The sequence below is a fragment of the Lissotriton vulgaris genome, unplaced genomic scaffold (genome assembly GCF_964263255.1).
Source record: "Lissotriton vulgaris unplaced genomic scaffold, aLisVul1.2 SCAFFOLD_1079, whole genome shotgun sequence".
Classification (NCBI taxonomy): domain Eukaryota; kingdom Metazoa; phylum Chordata; class Amphibia; order Caudata; family Salamandridae; genus Lissotriton; species Lissotriton vulgaris.
The window spans coordinates 330,430-357,136 of NW_028242795.1; the positions used below are offsets into that span (position 1 = coordinate 330,430).

The following is a 26,707-nucleotide window of genomic DNA, read 5'->3' on the forward strand; positions in this document are numbered from 1 at the left end:
CCAGTAACCAATCTGGAGTGTACCTAAAGTACTTGCAATCAATTTAGAGAGGAAGCATCTAGGCTGGGGTCCTGGATAGCAGGGCCCCAGCCAGACCGAAGTCGAAAAACAGTGAAACTCCAGCAAAAAGTGGGGGTAACCATAGGAAGCAGATCCTACTCTCCTACAGCAGGTTGCTCTTGCCTCAGCAGTTCAGGGGCATTTCGTGCAATACTCTCTACTGAGGATCTGTATTCCTGAGTTGCCCGGGGTTACATTCTTTACTGAACCTTATTAGTTCCGTTTAGAGCACGTACTTCTGAATACAAGCGCTCGTGTTAAAACCTTTCCGGAGCGTACATTTCCAGACATTGCTTGTTGCTTGACAGTTTAAGAGAATACTTGTTCAAAAGGCTATTTCTCAGCCTTTACTTATCATTTTCAGAATACTTAGATATCCTACATTGAAAGAGTTATTTCCTTACACCAACTCTTAGGGTGAATTAGTGCACATATACTATACTTACCAAACAGCACCACCTGCTGGCATGAAGTGTAGCTGCACCTTCATCTAGAAGACTTCCTGTAAGAAGAAAAAATAGTTTTACTCAAAACGAAATATATAGAAGAGAGAAAATAGCTACATGTGAACAGGGTAAGAATATCAGAGGGTAATAAGATATTGTTTGTAACAAGAGCAAAGGTGCACGACTAAAAGATAAACAAGCACACATCAAATTATCAAATCCATGTCCAAAGATGTTTCTTTAAGTCCTTTGTTTATCAAAAAAATTAAAGACAGGTTGAAACAAACAGCCGACGCGTTTCGTCCAAACCAATGGACTTCATCAGGGCATCAATGAGGCACTCCTAAAATATAATGTCAGAGTGTCCATGGTGGATAAAAACAGCAAGGAAGATGGCAAATCCTGTCCATTACTAAGAGAGTGAAGTAAGCTTCATGTGGGTGAGATTTAGTCAAAGGTAGGGTAAGTTGAGATATTATTGTTCAACCTGTCACACCAAGATAAGATGGACCCTATAACTAGGGCAATCACCGGTTCCGACCGTGATAAGCTTGGAACTATGGCCCAAAACCATCTCCTGTCGAGTGGTGTCAAAAAGAGTGTGAGTTCTTTCAGACACCACTTGACAGGAGATGCCCTAATTATAGCGCAATTTGTGAGTACCTATTGGGTACTCGCAAATTGAGTATGCAATTCTCATTTATTCCTATGGGCCTCTAAGCCCATAGGAATGAATGGGAAGCCATTCCTTAATTGCGACTCGCAATTTGTGAGTCACATTAAGGAATGTGTAGGAATCGCGATTTCTTTTTTGATTCCTACATGCATAGGCAATTATGATTCGCAATTGCCTTTTTTGATGCATGTGCACCTTTGTCATTTCCAATGCTAATAGCTCAAACTCTCACAAATGCAAGACCTCTTGCAGTGCAAATGCTTGTTCTATTTGTCTACAAGCAAATCACATTTGTTGTGGTGCCACATCTTATACATAGGAGTTTGCTCACCTCAGGTGGCGTTTTTACAGAATGACACCATCAAGGATGTTTCATGCTGGAATATCAGTTATTAGGTCGAGCCTGCAGGCAGCGTGCCTGCGCTGTCACTGTGGCAACGATCTATTGTATTTAACAGAAAAACTCACCAGGTCCTTTTAGCCCACCCACACTCACAATTGGTTAAGAACATAATCACTCTCCTTTGTTGCCTTCTAATTCTGCAGATGTCGTCATGCGCCACTTCCTGTGGCTTGTATAGAGCACCCCTCAACTACAGATGAATTAAACTTGATTAGTGACACTCCGCTGCAAGTCCTGTGATTTGGGCACTATTTCTACTTTCTTAGGCATGCATTGTGGCATGCACAAAGTCTGCAGTCTGTCAAGCGCGCAAACTGCAGGCTTCGTGTTAAGCTGTAACGCTCATTGTCCAAGCCACATTCTGCCCTCACTGAACTGATCAATGGAACAAGGCATTAATAATGTAGTGCGTGCCACAAAAGCAAATAGATGAGTACAAACAGTAGAGAGCTGCCCACGGGCTACAATGGTAAAACTCTCATTTCTTGCTTTAAAAGTCAACATGTGCATTTGTCTGCAAGTGCCAACAAACATCAGTTGTCAGTGTGGGCGAAACTTCCTTCCTCAGACCAGTAGAGCAGAGCAGCACGTACCATGATAACACACTCTCCATCTCAGAGCAGCGTACCATGATAACACACTCTCCATCTCAGAGCAGCGTACCATGATAACACTCTCCATCTCAGAGCAGCGTACCATGATAACACACTCTCCATCTCAGAGCAGCGTACCATGATAACACACTCTCCATCTCAGAGCAGCGTACCATGATAACACACTCTCCATCTCAGAGCAGCGTACCATGATAACACACTCTCCATCTCAGAGCAGCGTACCATGATAACACTCTCCATCTCAGAGCAGCGTACCATGATAACACACTCTCCATCTCAGAGCAGCATACCATGATAACACACTCTCCATCTCAGAGCAGCGTACCATGATAACACACTCTCCATCTCGGAGCAGCGTACCATAATAACACACTCCATCTCAGAGCAGCGTACCATGATAACACACTCTCCATCTCAGAGCAGCGTACCATGATAACACACTTTCCATCTCAGAGCAGCGTACCATGATAACACTCTCCATCTCAGAGCAGCGTACCATGATAACACACTCTCCATCTCAGAGCAGCGTACGATGATAACACTCTCCATCTCAGAGCAGCGTACCATGATAACACTCTCCATCTCAGAGCAGCGTACCATGATAACACACTCTCCATCTCAGAGCAGCGTACCATGATAACACTCTCCATCTCAGAGCAGCGTACCATGATAACACACTCTCCATCTCAGAGCAGCGTACCATGATAACACACTCTCCATCTCAGAGCAGCGTACCATGATAACACTCTCCATCTCAGAGCAGCGTACCATGATAACACACTCTCCATCTCAGAGCAGCGTTCCATGATAACACTCTCCATCTCAGAGCAGCGTACCATGATAACACTCTCCATCTCAGAGCAGCGTACCATGATAACACACTCTCCATCTCAGAGCAGCGTACCATGATAACACACTCTCCATCTCAGAGCAGCGTACCATGATAACACTCTCCATCTCAGAGCAGCGTACCATGATAACACACTCTCCATCTCAGAGCAGCGTACCATGATAACACACTCTCCATCTCAGAGCAGCGTACCATGATAACACACTCTCCATCTCAGAGCAGCGTACCATGATAACACACTCTCCATCTCAGAGCAGCGTACCATGATAACACACTCTCCATCTCTCCCAGTCACCCACCTGCAAGTCTACAACAATATACCCCCAGCCTTCTCTGACAATTGCCTGAACAGTCCCAAAAACATCCACAACTTGACTTGCATGTTTTTTAAACACTGAAAATGCACCTTACTGACCTAAGCAGTGGATCCGCAGACTGACCTTTTCCCTTAAGACCATAGTAATGGACTAAACCAAAAGCGCAGAGATAAGGGGGGTGGGAGGAGAAGGAAGCTGAAAAGATTTTATGATTTTACGACATGGCTTGGCAGTTTGGGCTGGACTGTTCCTAGGAGGCACAGGGTCAAGACTTATTTGCATATGGCTGGGTCCAAACTGGTGTGGTGTGGTGAGCAAAAGATTCATGTATTAAACCTGATACTTGTGACTGGGGGTGAATGTTTGCATTGTCCAGCATTCCGTCCATCAACTGTTTCTTTTGCATAGCTCTTCCTTTACCGTCAAATGTCACAGCAGCCAATGAAACAGTTTAATACCAAAACATTATATTTACCATTGGCATTGAACTTCCCCTTACAGGTCACATGGCCCAATCCCTTGCTGGCGACCTACCTAAATCGACAGGCACCCATGGCGCAGCTGAAGATAAGTGCCTCTCCTCACCTTTCTGTCTGTGTTTGCAATGCGCTTATTCGAGCTGTAACTTAATGTCTTTATTCACTGGTACTGAAGATCCTTGCCAGAGCCTTTGCAGGTGTATTTACGTGGAACACGGCCAGCCGCCGGCTCCTTCATTCTGATCAGCGTCCCAATCCTACTCTTTATGCTGATGCTGCTCACTCACGGCTGCCTGATCGGATCAGATTGCGGTGTTCTTTCACCACTGAGGCCAATATTTCCAGTGCATCAGTACTGCAATATCATTCTGGGGTGCAGCGGGTGTTCTCCCATTATTGCACCCTAGCCATTTAGACGTTGGATTGTAATATTTCCATAGACTCCGCTTAGGGGCCTTACCAGGCACTCCCGCCACACTTTAAGTTCAATTACCAGTGCCTGGTTGAGACAAGCCACCCCCGCCCCCCAATCTTCACCCTTTTGAGTTTTTTTATTTTATTTAAGATGCTTATCGAGCGCGCAGCTACCTAAAAGGGTCTCCCGGCGATATTGGCGGACAATAGCAGGGCCACAGCAAAAAGAATACTTAGGATGGCGAGGGTTCAATCTGTAGTGACAATAACTCCTAGGCAATCAAAATGAGACAAGCGATATATATCATACGTATAACATTGGAAGAAACGAAGGAAGGCTAGGAAATGATATTCAAAGTTATTACTCTTTTAATAATACCTTATCTTGTTCTGTGAAAAAAGTAATATTCATAAAAATTACATTAAAAAATACATTACATGTCACATCACATTTAATCAATCAATATATATATATATATAAAGAAAAAGGGTTTAAAAGTGGCAATATCTTTAATACCTCGACGGCTGTTTCGGCATACACAATGCCTTCTTCAGAAAAAGCCACACAATTAGCTGTAAACAATAATAAAAAAGAGAACATACTCAGTTTTAAAGATCAAGTCATCATTAATTTCAATTAACATATATTCTAACATATTACATATCTTAACGCCATTGCCTTCTTTTTCATATATATAATAAGAACAGTGTCTATTCGTATTCAAAAGATCTTCCATGTAGAAAACATTACAATTCATAATTTCCTATGGTGCTATATCTGAGTGCTCATAACAACATATGTTACATATATATATATATATATATATATATATATATATTCAGGCAAAACGGCGTTCCAAGCGCGCTACTCAGGTACCAAAAGAATCCACACCAACAAGCAGGTCTGTCAAGTAGGTAGGGTTTATTCACGCCATAAGCCCTACGTGACGCGTTTCGCACTCCGTGAGTGCTTGTTGAAAATCAGGCATTAACCTGGGTCCTTCAGTCTTTCAACAGTATGAGCAACGGACCACGTCGGGCTTAGACCCACATGTCACCCAGCCACTAAACAACAGAGGTCCTAGAAAAATAGACAGAGGCCTTCCTCAGTGACCATGGGTTATCCTTCCTGTCATCTAACAGGACGTCAGAGGATCAGGGAGGAGACACGTTTCCGGAGTCTGACTACTCTTCCACTTCCAGTTTCTCTAATGGAGATGGGACCCCTGGTACCAGTAAGAGGAAGCACAAATGGGGTAGTAACTTCAGGAGACGGGTCCCAAGGCGTTGGATTTTGATCATAACGATATCATGGGTCTCTGGCTGAGGTGGCCATTTAGATCCAAACCAGGATAAGAAAGATATCCACACACACCAGGACGGAGTGTCCCTGCCCCTCCCTACCGGGCAAAGACTCCACAGAAGTGGACCCCAGCATGGCGACCTTCATGAAAAAAGATTAAAAGGACTTCAAGAAAGGGCTCAATGGAGCTCAGCGTAGTTGCCAAGATAAGATATTGGATCAGGTGAGTCCCCTAAGCAAGATCCTGGAAATGGTGCATCGAGCCATGTATGCAGCGGAACAGGTGGATGCAGACACCTTGGGCTGCTGGGTGCAATAAGCCATCTTCCTTCTAGGGAACACCAATTTTGGATTTCATCAGAAAGGAAGAGGTCCATCGTTCTTTGGATCTACCTCAAGCTTAATGACCTGTTGACCATTGAAGCTGGTGTGGTTGCTTAAGGCCTTTTATTTGAAGCACCCTTTGTCAAGGACTACAGCAAATTTGTTCTAAATTGAAGGCCCTTGATAGGTTTAGCTGTCTCTGGAAAAATGTTTTTCATGCAAATTCCCCCTCCCCCCCCCACCCCAGCAACTGTCTTTTTACCTTTTAAGAAAACACTTCTTCGAACAAGAGATTCAGGAGCTCTTTAGGAAGGAACCGCTTGCTAAGCCTCCCCTCCACTCCCTCCAGCCCCCTCCACCCAGTTACCTCAGCAGAGCCTTCTTGGTACAGAAGAAGGGTGGTGGATCTAAGCTGGTACTCAACCTTCGGTACATCAATGCATGGATTTTGTACTACTATTTCAAGATGTAGGGTGTCCATCTTATAAGAGAATTATTGCAAATAAAAGACTGGTTGGTGTGTTGATCTGAAGGATGCTTATCCAACGATTCCTATTTAAGCCCATCAAAGATGATGTCTTGTCTTCCCAGGACCTCTGAAAATCCCCATATTCCCTTAATGACAGCGAAGATAGCAAGTGGCAAGTGAGCTGCCCCACTGCCTCAAGTGGTATGCTGCAGTGGAGAGAAGAAACATTTGAATGACATAATAACTGAACAATGGATGAACGAGGCTGACTGAAAGCCCCCCAACCCACCCTTCCCAGAAGCAGAACATACATATGCTTTCAGTAAAATCAAAAGGTCTTGGCTAATGTCAGACCTAAAAAAGTAGGGATACGATTGTACGATAGGGATCCTTTTGCTCTTATTGTCCCTTTCAGATGTGCAGGTCTAATAGATCTGAACAGCTGACGCCGGAAACAAGTTTCTCTTTTGGGAGTCATTTCAGGACACTGGACACTGTCCTAAAAGAAAGGCCATGAAGAGGGCAGACTAGAGGAAACCACGACACCCAAGCTAATGTGGGAGGATCCTCAACTAATCAGAGTCATGCAATTCACAATTCACAGGTGACACCGGACACCTAAAATGGTGGCAAAGAACTACACTACACGTTCTGTGTCAACCATGCAAAACCACAGAAATCCACCAGTTATGGCTATCAATGCAGACCACACATGCCATGGCTTGTGGTTCCGCCATGCTCAAAACTTTAATATTTATTAGAAGACTATGACCAGTGGCGCAAATCAAGGTGTTTGTTTTGTGTGTTAATACCCATGATTGCATTTCAGTGGTGTTAAGCATTTGGGACAGACTAATATCTCGCTTTTCAATAGTTTTTTCCAATGAATGTCACTTTTTATTAAAAGCCATAGCTGAGTCGCTCAATTGCAGCAGCAACTTTGGTCTGTGGGAGCGCTTTCATCCTGTGAAACCATAATATAATATAATCCACATTTGTAAAGCGCAAACAACCACCCGTAAGGGTCTCTAGGCGCTGGGGGCCATCGGGAAGATTAAGCAAGCTAGTGCCCAGAGTCACATGGTGCTGGGCTAACCTGCCGCCGGAGCCGGGGATCGAACCGTGATCCTCAGATTCCAGCGTCAGACGCTCTGGCCGCGGCGCCACACCTCTCCCCATCCATGGTTGACCGTTGACTCTCTGGACCAGACTTCGCAGAGGCGACGGCCATCTGCTCAAGGGACTTGTTGTTTATTTCTGAATGTACGACAGGGCTATGGGAGCAGGTCTTTGAGAACTGCTGCCACTGAACATCTTTTTACTCAACAGCTCGCTCGAGCCTCTGTGGGTCAAGCTCTGCTCTACCACCGGTCCTGGAGTTTTCCGGGAGTGCCTAAAAACTGGACAAGTTACATTGTTTATTAAACAAATCTGCCACACATTAGGATGACGTAAATAACTTCTGCCCAGCCTTCAGGCTAAAGCTTATGCAAAATCTGAGAAAGCCATGTTACCATTCCGGCAAGGAGTTTCTAAATAATATAAAATAACAACATTCTAGCCACCCTCCAGTCTGGGTCCAGAGCTGGTAATGGCACAGAGACAGCCATACTGCAAACCCGTCCCAGGCCTCAGAAAATCGTAACAATTTTACTAGACCTGCAGGCTTAGTGACTTCAATAATCTACTCAACCCAATCATAATGCTCTTGACCCAGAAACTGATTTCTGATGATGTGATCGTGGGCAAATATTTTAATGAACACCAGAACCTGGGCTTCCATGGGAATTCACAAGGGCATATTATCAAGCCCATTATCGCAGTTTCCTGGCGATAATGTATCGCCCTTTCTTGATAATATGGCCCTATCACTTTTAATGAATACATACGTAAAGCATGAGGTGGTCGCCACTGCCATTTGTAATCAGCAGATTTTACACCGATATGGTGAAAAACCTTCCCACTGATGATCAGCTTTACTGATAAAACTATATTGTGTAGAAATAATGTTTGGAAATAGAGTTTCTGCAAATATGTGTCACTTGCACACCATCAAGTAAAGTGTTCTGATTTGTTATGCTCCTATTTAATTTTTGTTTGCATCACACTTTTTAATCACTGCATCAAATTTGCTGCCCGGGACCAGGAGGAGGAGGACTCTGCTGGCTATTTTCCCCCTCATGTCGCGCCTATCCTTTGCTTGCAGTCACCATGGGAACAGTCTGAAGAGGACGCTCACGGCCCCTTTAACTTCCCGCAGTACCAGGAAATCCATCCGGCCCATGTGACTGCGTCTCGTGAGCCTATATAGCACCAGGAACACAAGGAGGCGGGCCTTTTAAGAAGCGTCACAGGAAGCGAGTGGTGTGTCGTCCAGGAACGCAGAAAGATCAAAAAACAGAGGATCCAGCCCGTGTATCCAGCCTTTTCGGACCTTCAGAACAACGTCGCTGCTCTCCTAAGAAGGCCAGAGGAAGACAAGACACCAAGTCCACCCTTGAGAAACTTGTGGAGACCTCTGGAAAGGGAGCTGGACCCCATCTGGTACCACTAGCGAGCCAGCCTCGCTCCTGGAGGAGCGTGGCTCCCAGAGGTACATGTGTGCATACGCGCTTGGTTCTCTAGATGGCATCCCAAGGCATTTAAGCAGTCGGCTAAGGGTTGGACCGACCTAGGGATCTAGCGGGATTGCCCTATTGCGGTACATGAAGCGCTACGCACTCCTATTTACTTGGTGAGGGCGGGTGTTTATTCCCTCACTCCTTCCCCTTTACACATATATAGCAAAAGGAGAGCCCTTGCTAACGTGTGTTTTATTGTCTTCTTTTTTTGTTCTCTCAACATCCCGGAGGTGGAGACCCCATATCATTGAGAACCCTATCGCTGACGTGAAAGCAAGAAGGGAATGCCCTGACGCCATACCTGACATATTTCTTTTGACTCTATAACCCCAATAAAGAATACTTGGTTTACGGCATATGCCATCTCTGCCTCTTACTGCATTCTAACAATTACCAAAAATGCACTTGTGTAATTCCTGATATATGTTGAAATATTTCTAATAATAATCTACAGGCTATTTATTTAAATGTAATGTGTTAGAGAAAAATATCTGACATCTTCAGACAGCTCACTTGACAAAAACCTCTAACTCTAGTAAGAGAGAAAAAAACACCTCATTTTCCAAGCAGCCATTAGTTAAAAGACAAACTAAACTTTGACCTATTTTCTTGAACAGAGAAGCAAATGTGTCAAGATAATTGCAAGATTTAATGACATCTTTATTGCTCATTAAATTTCTGAATGAACAGAACACATGTTCCATTCCAGCCTAAATTCACACACAGGATGGGACTAGTAGTTGCTAAAAATAGCTCAACCTGATAATATTTTACTCACAATTCCGAGTGGGCGAGTAGATTTTTCTTGGCCTGCTTCTTGATGTGCTTTGCATCATTGCCAAGCCACTTGTGCTAGCTACTGCTCGGTGATTGATACCAGCGTGTTTTCCGGAGGCGGAAAGCCGGGAAATTTTGACGTCTCCATATTGTTGAGGTACTTTGTGTATTTTAATCCCCTGATTTTAACTTTGCTATTTTGCACATCTTCACATCATTTCCGCTTCCCACCTCGGACCGCACAGCCGATTTAACGCTGTCGCGGCTCGAGCCGGGGGTCAGCCGCCATATTAGGGAGGTGCAGGGATCGCGGTCTAGGCTTTCAGACCCTCCCACCCTCCTCCTGTATAAATGTGTGTCATTTCCCGTCCGCGCCCAACCGGGCCCCGGGGCCAGAACCCCTGGTCCTTCTCCTATGGTACTTCGCCCATACACTAGCAAACAATTACTTGATTTAAGACCTCCCAGCACGCATGCAATTCATTCTCTTGACATGCTCGACCGTTTTCCACAGCACTGCCCTGACTGCCCATTTCTGTTAAATACTCCTCTTTTATGCAACAGTCAACAACAAATAACTACTACTCCTTCTCCTCCTGGATTCGCATTTATAAGTCACAATTGTCGCTCTCTGCCCAAACATAAACGCAACATCTTTGACTTGCTTATTGATGAAGCGCCGGATGCGCTATTCATCACAGAATCCTGGCTACACGATAGCTCCGGCCCTGACATCGCCGAAGCGTTGCCTACTGACTATGCCATTGTCCGAAATGACCGTCCTAGAAGGACGGGGGGTGGTGTGGCGATTATTTTCAATAAAAAATATCAGTGTCACTCGGACCCTATCACCTTGAGCGGATGTGATGCACTGCACTTCAAGCTTACTTTAAATCCCAATAATACTCTTACAGGGCTCCTAATGTACTGTCCCCCGGGCACTGTAAATTCTTGGTATACCCAATTCTTGGATTATATTGCATCGGTGCTCATTTCTTCCAGCAATTTCTTTATCATTGGTGACCTAAATTTACACTTAGACAACCCAAATGATAATTCAGCAGGAAACTGCATTACTGATCTTGCCGCTATGAACTTAATTTTACACAACAAGGGTCCAACCCACAAGGGTGGGCATCTTTTAGATCCTATTTTTTCTAATTCTTTACAAATAACATGTTTTCCTGCCTTGCCTGTCTCTTGGTCTGATCATTATCTTGTTAAATTTACTGCAACAAATAATAAAACACAGACCATATCCAATCCTTCTATGAATTTCAAGAAGAGAGTCTGGAAACATTTGGACATTGCAGCTTTTAATAAAAACTTGTGTGATCTCATGCCTAAATACCCACTCAACCTAGACAACATGAATGCAGCTGCCAACTCGGTGAATTCCTGGCTCTTCGAGGCTATAAACACTTGCCTCCCTTTCACAAATAAGAAAAATAATGTCCATAATTCTCCTGCCCCTTGGTACAATGAAACCCTCCGTTTACATAAATCTCAATGCAAAAGACTAGAGCGTGCCTGGAGGAAAGACTACTCCATCGCTGCTGGGCTTACGTACAAAGCACCACAAGGCCTGTGCTCACACCAGAGCCACTTATGTCAATAACCTGATCACAGAAGCCATGAATAAGTCCAATGTCTTATTTAAGGTGGTAAAAGATCTTGCTGGCTCACAGACCGCTGCTATACCCCCTCCTCTTTCCAGCAAGAAATGTGATGAACTTGCCCAGTACTTCACGTCCAAAATTGATAAAATTTACAAAGACATAGCAGCCCATGAGAAATCTAATGCCAGTCCTTGTCCATCCCCCACTACTTCTTGCCTTCCTTCGGCTTCATTGAAGACTTGGCCTGACCTCGTACCCGCCACCCTCTTGGAAATTTTAAACAATATTAAATCCGGTTCACCCATGGACCCCCTACCTATTTCGGTTCTACGTAAACTTGAGTTTTCTCAACTCAATGTGATCTGTACTTTACTAAATGCTTCTCTTGACTCAGCCACGGTCCCCCACAGCTGGAAGCATGCAATGGTGACCCCGCTCCTTAAGAAACCCACTGCGGATCCAAATGTTGCTGCCAACTTCCGTCCCATTTCACTGTTGCCGGCTTTTTCGAAAATTTTGGAAAGGCACATTCATTTGCATCTATCACGCTTTGTCACCACTAACAATCTCCTTCACCCTTCCCAGTCAGGCTTTCGTCAAGGCTTCTCCACTGAAACCACTCTATTAGGAGTAACTGAGAATCTTCGCCAACTACTTGACCGAGGTGAAACGGCTGCACTGATATTGCTTGACCTCAGTGCAGCCTTCGATACTGTCTCGCACAGTATCCTTCTCAGCAAGCTTGCCTCTTTTGGCATATGTGACAAAGCCTTGCACTGGCTCTCGTCTTTTCTCACTGACCGGACTTTTCAAATCTTTTCCAACACTTCCACTTCCAACACTTATCTTTCTCCACATGCTGTCCCCCAGGGTTCTATCCTTAGTCCTCTCCTTTTCAATCTGTATGTTGTTCCTCTGGCTCATGTTGCACATCACTCTGGTCTTAATCTCTTTACTTATGCTGATGATTCTCAGATTGTGTTTTCCCTATCCCAAGCCGACCCTTCCTCACCTTCTTCTTTGCAATCAGGTCTTAGTGACATCTCCCGTTGGATGAGCCGTAATTTTCTCAAGCTCAACAGCGACAAGACGGAGGTGCTTGTCTTTGGTAACAAGCCTGATCTATGGAGTTCGAGACACTGGCCGTCGACCATGGGCGACTTACCCATTCCATCGGAACGAGCGAGAAATCTTGGGGTTCTTATCGATAGGGATCTATCGATGAAAGACCAGGCCAATAAAGTCGCAGCCACCTGCTTTACTATTCTAAGATGGCTGAGAAAAATCTTCTGGATTCTGCCTTCCGACACCCAGAGATCTGTCGTGACGGCCCTGGTGACCTCTAGATTGGACTACAGTAACGTGCTCTATCTGGGGGCTACCAGGGCAGTCATGCGCCGTCTCCAACTAGTGCAGAACGCCGCTGCACGGCTTCTGTGTGGATGCCGGAAATATGATCCAATTACTGAACGCATCAAGCAACTCCATTGGCTTAATCTTGACAACCGGGTAAAATTTAAGGCACTATGCTTTATGCATAAGATTAAAATTGAAGCCGCCCCCACTTATCTCCAATCACTCGTCAAACCATATGTACCCGCACGCTCTCTCCGCTCTTCTTCCCAACATCTGTTCTGAAGGACTGGGTTCTTTAAGACCCAGCGGTGCCAGGGCACAACACCTGAAACCTTCGTGGGTAACCTGCTCCGGCGTACGAATCACAGAGACACGGGACACTTCCTTCGGCGTCAAAGATTCAAGGTTTATTTACTGCAGGGAACACAGAAGTCACGACAAGTACACCACGTGCAACTTGGGGAGACTGCTTCAAATTGGTTCTGTGGATCGCTCCTTTTATACAGTTTTTACCCATAGGACAACATGGTACACAAAAGTTTACAACCCGGTTCCCACCATCATCCCCCAGAGGGGTCGCTTTGGTCACTTTGAAACACATGAGGTCCGGAACATAAGTGCGGAAACATTTGGCGGTTCCCCAACTGTAAAAACCCATCTTCCCAACATTAGTGCATTCCAATCGGTAGTAAAACAGATCAAAGTAGGAACAAAGACAGGTGCAGAGGAAGATGGAGACAGTGGGGAGATCGGAAAGGGTGAAAAAAGGGGAGGTATCGAGAAACACGAGATACAGGCATCAAAGGGACGTGCCTAATGAGATGCACGGCTGGGACAATAAGTCCGTGCAGCAAGATGAGCCTTGAGCGGCGCCATCTGCCTTACAGTAACATCCCCCTCGTCATAAAGACACTTACAAAGAACATATGTCTTCCGCAAATATCTTGGGAGTCCCAGGGTCGCGAAGCGGACAGCGTCCGTTCGCTGGCTACTTGAGGGCAAGAGACAAAATGGATGCCGTATCTAAGATGGAACCCGTGGGTACAGATGAAAAACCCACATAACAAACGAACGGTTTAAGCTAGCACAGCGAAACTGCGCACACTTACTAAACTCGTTATTCGCGGTTCATAGATACCAGACTCGACCATATTCGTGCGAGTCGAAAGCACCACTTACAATTGTCACGGAACCTCAGTTCTGTGTGCCTAAGTTCAGGCTTTCCAGAGTGGGTGGTCGTTCCTTTGCTGTACTAGGACCCAAACTCTGGAATTCTCTTACCCTGGACTTAGGGGTGGAGCATTGTCATCTTCGCTTCCGTAAAGCCGTAAAGACCTGGCTTTTTGCCCAATAACTCTTTTTCGGGATTTACTATGCTATCACTGTCAATCAGCGCCGGGAAACCCTTACGGGTAGCTGTCGCGCTCTATAAGATTAATAATAAAATAAAATATAAAATAAAAAGTCGACCTCTCTGCAGCTTTGGACAATGCCAACCACAGACTCTTTATTACCACAAAGTTTGTGGATGGTTCAAATCTGACCTAGATAACAGCTCACAACGAATTGAAAAAGAACACTAATTTTCCAACTAAGTCTGTCTTTTAGCAGGAGTTTCTGTCCTAGCCTTTGCTCTTTTCCATCTACATTGCAAATAGCTTGGTGATGTTACAAAGTGATCTGGCTTATCCCAGCATCAATATACTGATGACGCAATGCTCTATTTGAAGGTTTCCTCTCCTGTGGATATCTCCTTATAGGCTGACAACTTTCAGTCGTAATTGACTGCTCACCACCTTAAGTTCAACCACTGAAATACAACATTTCTACTGTTCTCAACCCACATATCCTCTATCCAAGTTACGAAATGAAAAACTCCAACAACATCTTAAACTGCTTCCCAACAATAACAGAGTGCTCCATCGCTTGGCTTTATCCTTGGCAATACATCGATCCTCTAAAAACATACAGCGTCATGGTAAAAAATGCCAATCAGTTCAGACCCTTTGTCTTCAACCTTTTCTGTAAAAAGGTCTACTTATATTCAATGAAAATATCCCTGGCTTCTAATAGTATTAGTTTAGTAATAGTGACCACATCAGATAGGTTGGTCTGGCCACCTTTTGAGGATAAATCAGCAACATTTTTAAGGGGCTACAAGTGGGAATTATGCCCACGAAGAAGGGCCAAAATGGAATGTCTCAGGGCTATCTAACTACCCAGAAACAAGAGCAGGAAATGGCAAGGCTTCTGGCAACCTTGATCATTTTGACATAGCATCAGAGAAAGACTTTTTCCAAAATAGCCCGAAGTGTCTGTTCAGGCTCCCCGTTGGATCCACTACCTCACAAAATATGGAAAGCCTTAGGAACAGAGCTCTTCCCGGTGCTCTGGCTGATCTGTAAGCAATCTCTGGAGCATGGAATAGTGCCAACATACTGGAAAAAAGCAATAATCACATCTCTTTTGAAAAAATGTTCGCTAGATCCAGCATGTCCAAAGAGCTACAGGCCCATCTCCCTGCTGCCCTACCCAGTGAAGATCTCAGAGCGACTGGTCAGTAGAGCACTCTCCCAGTTTCTTGAAGCCAACGAAAAACTGGAGGATGTACAATTTGGCTTCCGCCAAGGACACGGGACAGAGACTGCATTAGTGACCGTATTGGATGATCTTCGAATGCGGGCAGACAGGGGACAATCAGCAATTCTGATTTTGCTGGACCTGTCCGCCGCATTTGATACGGTCAATCACGAAGTACTAGAGGCCAGGCTCACAGGAGAAGGAGTAGGAGCTCTGGCACTGGAGTGGCTTCAATCCTACCTTTCTGATAGGCAACAGGTGGTTGCTCTCCCCCGTACCAATCACAGTTCATGAATGTCCAGCATGGTGTGCCGCAGCGGTCTGCCATCAGTCCATTCCTATTCAATATCTATAGGAGGCCTCTGGTTGCTGTCATCAAATCACATATCAGTCTTGTGAATTATGCTGATGACACTCAATTGATTTTGTCACTACAAGGCCACCATTCAGTTTCGCTAGAAAAATGTCATGACTGTTTGCAAGATACCGCATTTTGGTTACGAAATAACTGTTTACAATTTAATGGGGAAAAAAATTAGATCCTGTGTCCTTCCCCTCCTACTACCCACTGGGTTTTGGCCACTCCTGGTGACAGCTCCACTGATTCCTGCTAAATCCAGCTAAATAATACAGCTGGAAGCTGTTTCGCTCTGATTAGAGTACTCCGAAGGATCCTCCTACTGCTTCCCACACAGACCAGATCATTGGTAGTAAGGAGTATCATTCTGAGTCGACTGGATTACTGCAACGCATTGTTGCTGGAGTCTCCTAAATATTTGATTGGGAGAGGGATGTATGTCATTACAACGCGAGCTTTACACCACGCTACCATTACGACGCAGCCATCACAACGCAAGTTGTTACAACGACTTGTGCTGGAGGCACTGGATTTAGGAATAGTTTGATTTACTACTCCAACTCCAGCCTACATAACAGTAGGGAAGGTGTTGGAATAGTAAACCATACTATTTCTTAGTATATAGCGCCATCCAATGCAAGTCGTTGTAACGACTTGCGTTGTGATGGCTGCGTCGTAATGGTAGCGCAGTGTAAAGCCTGCGTTGTAATGGCTGTCTTCCTTGGGAGACTCCAGAGAATCCAGTCAATGGCGGCCAAGCTCGCTCTAATGAGACCATGTCAATCATCAGTTTCTCAGGCCCTCTCTGAGCTCTACTGGCTCCCAGTTATGCAGAGGGTACAGTTCAAGTTGCGATGTATAGTTTTCAAGGATCTGAAATGCATTGGGCCCAAGCCATTAAAGAGCAGATTTAAAAAGTATGTCCCCTCACGTAACCTCCTTCGTTCCTCCTCAGCTAAACTGGTGAGAGTGTCCAGGTTTAGAAGAATCAAATCAGGAAGAAGGGCCTTCACGATTGTAGCAGCTTCGGCTTGGAACAAACTCCGAGCCGAACTTAGGCAGATGGAAAACCTGATGCTGCCTAGAAAGAAGATGAAGACTTGGCTCTTTTCTAGGGCATAAGTTGTAGTCATGGTTGTTTAGATCTACTGATCCCGTGCCCTCTAATATACTCTGAGTTTAGCTGGTCTCACGTGTTCAAGCGCCAGGATACCTGTAGGGTCACAGTGCGCTCTATAAATGCTGATTACAATTACAATAAGATTCATTTCTTGGCCACCACTTGCAAGATTACCAACATTGATCACCCTTGGTACATCATTCAGGATGCCAGCAGTAATATAAACAAGCATTTCCAATGCAATAGGTCTCACATTTACACACGTTTAAGTGATTGGCATTGTAAATGACAAAGCGTTTTATTTATGTTTTAAAAAACAAAACATAAATAAAAGGCATTGTCATTTTCAATGCCAATAGCTCAAACTCACGTCAATGCGAGACCTTTTGCATTATTTGTAGTGATATTAGCAAACTGCTGCTGTGTTACATCGAAAACATGCGTTACTATCCCTGAATATTGGATGTAAACACAATAAGAATTTGGAGTGTGCCAATCCACTGGTGGCGACCTGGCCAAAGAGGGCATGAAATTTGATCTTACATTAAAAGCTGTTCTGGAAAGGGGCCCCCAAAATACGTTTGTCCCAGAGTAAAATCCTTAACATTTCCCTGCTCCGAATCCACTCTATGGCTGCGCAATAATCCTGTCTTTAGCGACTTAGGCTTTTTGTTTTCTCTTGGGCAAAGAACAGGTACTGTGTAAGTGCCTTTAAGTTAGTAGAATGAATTTATTTCGTATCCTTTAGAGCAACAACAATAGTGGTAACCTAGTGGAAAAAGAACAGCCGCCCGTCACTTTTGGGGATTCAGAGGAGCTCAAAAAAGTGGAGGTGACGAAGGAGAGGTTGCAGATAAAAACAGGCCAAAGCAGGAAAAAATCCAGCTGTAATTCATTATCGCGCCATCTTCGCGGTGTTTGCTGAACCAAGGAGCAGAGCAGTGATTCAGACAAACGATGCCGTCCCAGGTCCTCCCAAACGTGCTTCCAGCTTCTGAAGGATGGAATCCACTCTTGGTGCTCTGTTTTTCTGGCACCCGTTTTCCCCATTGGTTACATTATCTTTAAAAGAACAATGGTGGAACACTAGAGTTTTAAGTGGCGCAAACTCGACCTGAACATATCCCTGGTATCAGAGTGCTTTACATTAGCACCAGTTTGCTTACAGATGGACACTCATGTTGTTAGGCATGGGGAGATGACCTGATTTTCCCAGAATCACTAGAATGTGAGCGTCGTTGCCGAGACTCAAACACGGTTGCCCAGCTTCGAGGTCGACTGCTCTAGCCATAAGGCCACATCCTCTCCCCAGAGTCCTCGTCTTCTCTTGCCTCAGAATGTAGAAAATACGTAGAAGACCACATAAATACAGCCCGAGAAAATAATATATGCGAGTCGTATGTCTTTCTACAAAAACATTCGCCCTAGCAAATAAAGTTGGTAAAACAGCACTCCGAACCCCTGTGAACCCAAGGCAACGCTGCACCCCGCGTCCTTCCCTTTAACCGGAGCATTGCCTATTGCACTTTCCTCCACTTCGTGAGGTCCTCAACCAGTTTGGAGGCACTGCTGCCCACACCAACCCACAATGTGGTGGCTGGCCATCTAAAAGTACTCCGTTGTGTTGGCTCCATGGCCCCCTGTTAAGCCTTCCGCCATCTTCTGCTGAGCACTGCCGTTCTCCAGGATGTCTGCCGTCACTGCATCATCTGCAGCGCGCTCAGCACACACTGCTGCCCGCTCCTTTGTCAAGCTCTCCCCATGGGCACTGCGCTCAGCACATTCCACTGTCCACTCCTGTGTTCAGCTCCTCACGGGCAGCACGCTCAGCACAGGCTACTGCCAGCTCCTATGTTCACCTCTCCTCATGCGCAGCGTGCTCAGCACATGCATCTGTTCACTCCTATGTCTATCTCCTTCATGGGCAGGGCACTCAGCACACGCCCCTGCCTGCTCCTCTGTCCAGCTCTCGACACGGGAAGTGCGCTCAGCCCGCTCTTATGTCCAACTCCTATGTCCAGCTTCTCATGAGCACACGCCGCTGCCTGCTCTTCTCTCTTCTACATGATCTTGTGTACTGAGATTGGTTCTCACCTGAAGCGCTACATGACCTCGTGAACTGTGATTGGTGCTCACATGCAGCGCTACATGACCTCGTGTACTGTGATTGGTGCTCACCTGAAGCGCTACATGACCTTGTGTACTGTGATTGGTGCTCATGTAAAGCGCTACATGACCTTGTGTACTGTGATTGGTGCTCACATGAAGCGCTACATGACCTCGTGCACTGTGATTGGTGCTCATGTAAAGCGCTACATGACCTCGTGTACTGTGATTGGTGCTCACCTGAAGCGCTACATGACCTCGTGTACTGTGATTGGTGCTCACACGAAGCGCTACATGACCTTGTGTACTCGGAATGGTGCTCACATTAAGCGCTACATGACCTCGTGTACTGTGATTGGTGCTCATGTAAAGCGCTACATGACCTTGTGTACTGAGATTGGTGCTCACATGAAGCGCTACATGACATTGTGTAATGAGATTGGTGCTCACCTGAAGCGCTACATGACCTTGTGTACTGTGATTGGTGCTCACCTGAAGCGCTACATGACCTCGTGTACTGTGATTGGTGCTCACATGAAGCGCTACATGACCTTGTGTACTGTGATTGGTGCTCACCTGAAGCACTACATGACCTCGTGTACTGTGATTGGTGCTCACTTGAAGCACTACATGACCTCGTGTACTGTGATTGGTGCTCATGACCTCGTGTACTGTGATTGGTGCTCACTGAAGCCGGGCGCTACATCACCGCTCCATGCGTGAAAGGAGCGCACTTTTATGACGGGTTCAGATGTCACGTCACACAGCAGCCATGTCCAGGGCTCGGCTCGCGCCTGACGCACCGCCCCTCGCGCGGCTGCGCTGGTCACGTGCTCTTCGCTCGGAGTGCGCGCGCGCGGCTCTTCCTTCCCGCCTCCTCGAAGGCGGCGCGCGCTCGTCCCCGCCCGCGCGCAGCGGCGGTCGGGGCCAGGTCATCGCGCGCCATTCACCGGACGCGGTCGACGTCATTTCCGCCCCTCCCTCGCGCTCCTCCCTCCCGGCGGTTGAACATGACGGGCCGCAGAGAAGGTCGGCGGGACCCGGGCTGCCTCCCCAGGGTACGGCGGCTTCGGCTCGGGCAGGCAGGGGAGACGGGCGGGGGGAGGAGGCCGGCTCAACAAGGAGCCACGTCTCATGGACTCAAGGCCACAGTGGAGGCTGGGAGCGAGGGACAGCCCTCAATGACCCCCCCTGGAGGCTGTGACCAATCACAGCCTCCTCTGACCAAGTAACCGCCCACCTTGACCCAGTGACCCCCCCTGGAGGCTGTGACCAATGACAGCCCCCCTCCCCCTGGAGACTGTGACCAATGACAGTCCCCCTCCCCCTGGAGGCTATGACCAATGATTGCCCCTCCCACTGGAGGCTGTGACCAAAGACAGCCCCCTCCCCTCTTGGAGGCTGCGACCAATGACAGCCCCGCCCACTGGAGGCTGCGACCAATGACAGCCCCGCCCACTGGAGGCTGTGACCAATGATTGCCCACTGGAGGCTGTGACCAATGATTGCCCGCTGGATGCTGTGACCAATGATTGCCCCTCCCACTGGAGGCTGTGATCAATGACAGCCCCCTCCTCCTCTTGGAGGCTGCGACCAATGACAGCCCCTCCCACTGGAGGCTGTGACCAATGATTGCCCCTCCCACTGGAGGCTGTGATCAATGACAGCCCCCTCCTCCTCTTGGAGGCTGCGACCAATGACAGCCCCTCCCACTGGAGGCTGTGACCAATGATTGCCCCTCCCACTGGAGGCTGTGATCAATGACAGCCCCCTCCTCCTCTTGGAGGCTGCGACCAATGACAGCCCCTCCCACTGGAGGCTGTGACTAATGATTGCCCCTCCCCCTGGAGTCTGTGACCAATGATTGCCCCTCCCACTGGAGGCTGTGACCAATGACAGCCCCCCTCCCCCTGGAGCTGTGACCAATGACAGCCCCCTCCCCCTGGAGGCTGTGACCAATGACAGCCACCTCCCCCTGGAGGCTGTGACCAATGATTGCCCCTCCCACTGGAGGCTGTGACCAAAGACAGCCCCCTCTCCCTCTTGGAGGCTGCGACCAATGACAGCCCCGCCCACTGGAGGCTGCGACCAATGACAGCCCCGCCCACTGGAGGCTGTGACCAATGATTGCCCACTGGAGGCTGTGACCAATGATTGCCCCTCCCCCTGGAGGCTATGACCAATGATTGCCCCTCCCACTGGAGGCTGTGACCATAGACAGCCTCCTCCCCCTCTTGGAGGCTGTGACCAGCGAAAGTTGCCTGTCTATGGCATTCTGTGTGCATAATTGTGCTGGTGTTAACTTTTTAGGTTTAGTATGTACCAAGACCCAGAAAGATGTTTTCACTATTGCAGCATTTTGTGTCTTTTGCTTGGGCCAGCCACGCTTGGAGTAATCACATGTGTGTTTTGGTAATAGTTCCAGAGATCTAGAATAACGAGGCACTCTATCCCTCAGGGCCATCATGATTTGCCTGGACACCCTTGACAAATTTCACCCCAAATGAATGATTAGTTTTTATCTCAAGTTGTATTTTGACTTGTGGATTTGCACTGGTGAAGTGCTCTACAGGTGTAATTTTCTCAGTAATATGTTCTTTTTTACTGTGGTCACTCGTCCCAGCCATAACTAATACATTCCACTTACTCAAGTCAGACTTTAATTGGCTTTAAATCACTACTACAACATATTAGTAGCTTGCATTGTTTCTAATTGAATATAAGTAGCACTTGTTCCGTTAAAGGTTGGAGACCATTGCTATAGAGAATAAGGAAGTTGTTGATATGGCGGTGGTAGAAAGCAATGGGGGAATAATTACGTTTTACCTATGTTTACAGTTTGGCGGACAGGCTGCCCCATCACAAAGGTGCAGATATTTTGTCTGCAGTATTACAAGTGCTGTAGGCTATAATGCAGGCTTGATTATCTCAGAGGGGAGATGGCGTAGTGTTATGGTTAGTTTGGATAATTATTTTTTGCGATAGATGTGAGTGTTAGTATCTGTATGCAGGCTATGGTTTACTTTGTATAATTGTGTGTATAGGTTGTGTGTTTCAGGCATTAGTACAGCATGCGGGTGGAATGTTGTAGATGGTGTATATGGTGTGAGGCAGCTGGGATATGTATGATGTGGGAGTTCCACTGTGATAAATGGCTTTACTTTAAGCCCTCATTAAATGTTAATGACTTCAGCTTGTGTTGTTTGTCCTTTACAGGTGCCTATGCATATGATGACCAGTAGTGGAGACCTTGGTGGTCCAAATATGCTGGTCGATGATGGAGACCCAGTAAACTGCCATGTCGCAATAGATTCCATTCTGACACCGGGGACTGGATTTAATAATTACAGTGGCTTTCTCAATTGGTCTTTCATCATACTGTCGATTACTTATGTGCTCATGAATTATGAAAACATTGCAAGGAATGGTCTTGTAGGACAATTTGGAGATCCTTCTGCTTGTGTATCCCTTTTTTTAAAAGACCCTTATGACTGGCCTGCGCTGCAGCTCATATTTGCTTCAAATATTTTTATAATTATTGCTGTTCAATTAGAGAAGTTCATGACCCGAAGCAAGAACTGTGAAATTCTTGGCATGGTTTTCCAGGGTGTGAACCTCATAGCCCTGATTGTTTTTCCGGTGCTGGGAATATATTTAAAGAAAAGAATTACTCCAGTTGGTGCAATGCTTACCTTGCTGGTATACATCATTCTCTTTTTCAAACTCCTATCCTACAAATTTGTAAATGACACCTACAGGGCAAAGCATCCCAAAAATGCAAAAGGAACCTTGAGAAGACGATTTCCCGACAATCGCCAAAACCGGAATAATGAACAAGGAAATACCAAAGAGATTTGCTACCCTTTAAATCTAAATGAACAAGATCTTTACTATTTTGTGGTCGCCCCTACACTCTGCTACCAGGTAAACTACCCTAAGTCCTGTCAGTTTCGCCAAACCTTTTTTGTGGCAAGACTTGTGGAAATTGTGATACTGTTCCATCTCATGCTTACACTTGTTCAGCAACTCATTCTTCCCGTCATACAGAAATCAATGACGCCCTTGTGGGAAGTTGAATCCTCACTGTTCCTGGAGTATATTCTGAAACTTGCGGTGGTCACTAACATTATCTGGCTGATCTTCTCATACTGGTTCTTCCACTCGTTCCTCAATGCTGTTGCAGAGTTACTCTACTTCGCTGATCGTGAATTTTATCAAGATTGGTGGGAAACAAAGTCCATCCTGAAATTCTGGACAAAGTGGAACAGACCAGCTCATAATTGGCTTTTTAGACATGTCTACATGCCTCTTAAGCAATCTGGTTATGAAAAGCTGTACATACAAGGAGCAATATTTCTCATTTCATCTGTTGTCTTAGAGTACGTAATTGCAATTCCACTTAGGATGTATCACTTCTTTATTTTTAGGGTAATGTTTGCCCAGTTTCTACTAGCATGGGCCTTGGAGAACATCTGTGGTGACCGCTTTGGTAACTTTGTCATGTGGCTAAATGTATTCTTTGGTATTCCATTGGTGTTGCTTCAATATTTTCATGATTACTATGTCCAGCATCGCACAACTGTTTCCAGCTGGGGGCTTGACTATGAATATAGCTAGGGCCCTTAGTTTAGCTGGGAGAGGAAGCCTGAAAGGGGTGGTTTCAGGAGTTAGTGCCCCGATGAGTAGAACAAGTCCCACAGGAACACTGCATGTCAGGTGTTTTATGCCTCAACACTTCTGCTGTAAGCAGGCAAAGTCCCTGGTTGAAATATAGGGAAAACCCTGCAGGAATCCTACAAACCAACTCAGACTCCCACTTGTGAAGGGGAGTAATTCCACCTAGACCCCCCTGCTCACGGCAGAGAATGATGCTTGCAGTATTGGTAACTCAAGGGTTGGGTGGGATTGCTAGTTCGTTTTCTTTCATAATAAGCCCCTACTTCTTTATTGTCTTACCGGTTTGTCGTTTACTTAATAAATAGGAGCCTCATATGGAATCAATAGCAGAATATAATACAATACAGAAACTAAAACTGTATATAGGAAGATTACATTATTCACATTCACACACTCAAGAATACGTGAAGTCCTAAACAAGGGAAAGGCCTTATTTAGAGTTTTCTGGAATGGGTGTTCCTCCATACACCGGTGGTGTTCCAACCTGCAGAACGCACAGCTCCCCTGCTCTATTTGAATTTGAGGGAAGGCCAGATTTACTGGCTCCAACAGTGAAAACCTCTAGCTCATTGGCCAGGTCACAGTTATGTTCATCCAACACTAGTTAGTGCTTGATGACCATCACTCATCTTTTACTGTATTTGTCAAACATGCGAGGCAAGCCAGACACGAGTAGGGGAAATGTAAAAGGACTCGCAAGTGAAAAGAGAAAAACTTCCTGCATGTCAAGACCACTTTTTTGTTTACTGAGTGAGCCTTTTACATATCACACTCATGTCACATTCTTCACATTACTGAGATCCCTGCCAGGTAAGCATGGAATCTCTTTATAGGGCAATCAAGTGGGCATACCTCCACCTCCTGTCGGGCCGTCCAACAGAATCTAAATGACCCCCATGCTATTTCTGTGTATTTTCGAGTCAAATGTTTGACAACATTTCAGATGTTTTTGGTCATTTTTGTTCATTTGAAGGATCATTGCTTAATGGGGATATGCTTGTAATAATGTAACTAGTCATACTTAGTAGAGGCTAAGTAATATAAGTTCTTCCTTGTGATTGACATTGAAATGTGCGTTAAACCACAAATGTCAATGTTTATGACAGTGAATTATCTGAGATGAACCGATGAGAAAATGTGCACCTAATTGTAATTATTTAAAGTTTGTTTGTTTGTTGAGCGATTTTGGACTTCATTTCTTTCCTTTCCATTTTATGACTGCCAATTTTTTTTATGGAGGCCAGAAAGGCAGAATGTGCTCTTGAGTAACAACAAGCTGTTGCGTGATAATGGTGTACAACTTGTTTACAGTTGTTCCTGTACATTAATGAAACCCACAGAAAGTTGTACTGAATGCACCTCTTTGTATTCTTTTTAATTATTTATTTTTCCACAAGACAACATCACATAATTTCGACATTCAACAATTAAGATGTGTGAAAGAAAATGTGGCAATGGCTTGAAAGAAAAGATTTCCATAAAGCAATTCATTAAATATCATTAACTAATTTCTTGTAATTCCTAATTTCAATACTCCTTAAGATTTATCAGAAATACCATTATATCAACCCAAATATTCATTAGGGTATAATTAAGCCCTTTCCCAAGGCAGATATATAATCTAACCCAGATCATGTATTTAGACACTTTATTACTTTCTAAGTCCCTCTTGTGACCACCGCACCGAGGAAGCCCATATTTTCTTCCTCCTATTCTTGCCCTTACATTGATATAAGCTGCTCTTGAGGTAGAACATTGAGAGCAACCTTGCCAGCCATGGATGAAATGTAGGGGGTTTGTTATTAAGCCAGGTCGCAGCGATACAAATGTGGGCGACCGCCATAGCACTAAACACAAGAAATTGCCTGTCACTGTCACCTGCATTGTCATGTAATGCCAGTAGCATAAAATCAGGAGATAATACCACATCTATTTAGAAGCGAGCCTACAAGACGCAGGAAATTGAGGGTTGAGCGAGTCTAAAACCAGGCAATTACAACATTTCCACTAGATCAGTCTCCTGACTGTAACATCGCGGGCAAGTCCCTGTTTCCCTCCCCCAACTTGCTATTTTGGCCCAAGTGTAGTACATGAGCGACCCTTGACCCTGCTTCAGGCCGGTCACTCCCCACGCCGCAACAGCACCACCTGTTGTTCCCGTGCTCCCTGTCCACTGCTGCTGCCACTGCCGCTAGTTCAAGGCCCTCCTCCACCCGCAGGCTTCCACCTGCGCCTCATCCCTGGTGCCAGTGATTGGGTGTAGGTTTGCTTTGCTTGCACTGCATTACTTCTGTTGATTTTGCTTGTACTGTACTGCTTCTATTTTTCTATCTAATTGTTGGGCTTTTTCACCCCCTCTGTTTACTGCTAAACCTTTCTGTGTATTTTGCACCCTGTGCCCCTTTTGCCTTCTGTTCTCTCGCCGCTCTTGCCCCCGTTTTCCCCTCTGCTGCGCCCCCTGTGCCCCCCCTGCTTTGTACTGTATTGCTCCTGTTTCTACACTGCTTAATTGATTCGTTTTTCCTCCTTTCTACTTTGTATTCTGTGCCCTGTGCCCCTTTTGCCTTCTGTCCCCCTGCCGTTCCTGCCTCGTTTTCCTGCCGCTCCGTCCCTTGCAGCCCGCCCCCCTGCTCGCCCACTTTTCCGCTACCTCCTCCCAGCTGCTCCTCCCTCCCACCTCCCCTTCTTATGACGGCCACTGCGCGGTGAGGAGAGCGACCCTTGACCCTGCTTCAGGCAGGTTGCTCCCCACGCCATAGCAGCACCACCTGTTGTGCCCCTGCTCCCTGTCCACTGCTGCTACCACTAGCGATAGTTCGAGGCCCTCCTCCACCCGTAGGCTTCCACCTGCGCCTCATCCCTGGTGGCAGTGGTTGGCCGTAGGTTTGCTTTGCTTGCACTGTATTACTTCTGTTGAATTTGCTTGTATTGTAGTGCTTCTATTTTTATGTCTAATTGTTGTGTTTTTTCTCCTCTCTGTTTACTGCTAAATTATCTCAGTGTATTTTGTGCCCTTTTTGCCATCTGTTCCCCTCCCGATCCTGCCCCCGTTTGCCCCGTCGCTGCAGCCCCGCCCCCCGGCTTTGTACTGCATTGCTGCTTTTATACTGCTTATTTGATTCGTTTTTCCTCCTTTTC

General features: G+C 46.0%; 1 protein-coding gene across 1 annotated transcript; it reads left to right on the top strand.

Moving 5' to 3' along the window:
- The first annotated feature begins 19,785 nt into the window (after positions 1 to 19,785).
- LOC147668838 (diacylglycerol O-acyltransferase 1-like) lies at positions 19,786 to 24,915 on the top strand. The gene is made up of 2 exons (XM_086948414.1): positions 19,786 to 19,950; positions 22,109 to 24,915. The coding sequence occupies exons 1-2, from the start codon at positions 19,903 to 19,905 to the stop codon at positions 23,507 to 23,509; spliced, it is 1,449 nt and encodes a 482-aa protein (XP_086804540.1). The 5' UTR covers positions 19,786 to 19,902; the 3' UTR covers positions 23,510 to 24,915.
- Positions 24,916 to 26,707: the final 1,792 nt, after the last annotated feature.

What these genes read in the sequence shown, in the direction of transcription:
- LOC147668838 (XM_086948414.1), top strand. Translation starts at nt 19,903, where the DNA reads ATGACGGGCCGCAGAGAAGGTCGGCGGGACCCGGGCTGCCTCCCCAGG. An exon ending in ACCCGGGCTGCCTCCCCAGG is followed by an intron (nt 19,951 to 22,108) that starts GTACGGCGGCTT and finishes TGTCCTTTACAG; the next exon opens with GTGCCTATGCATATGATGAC.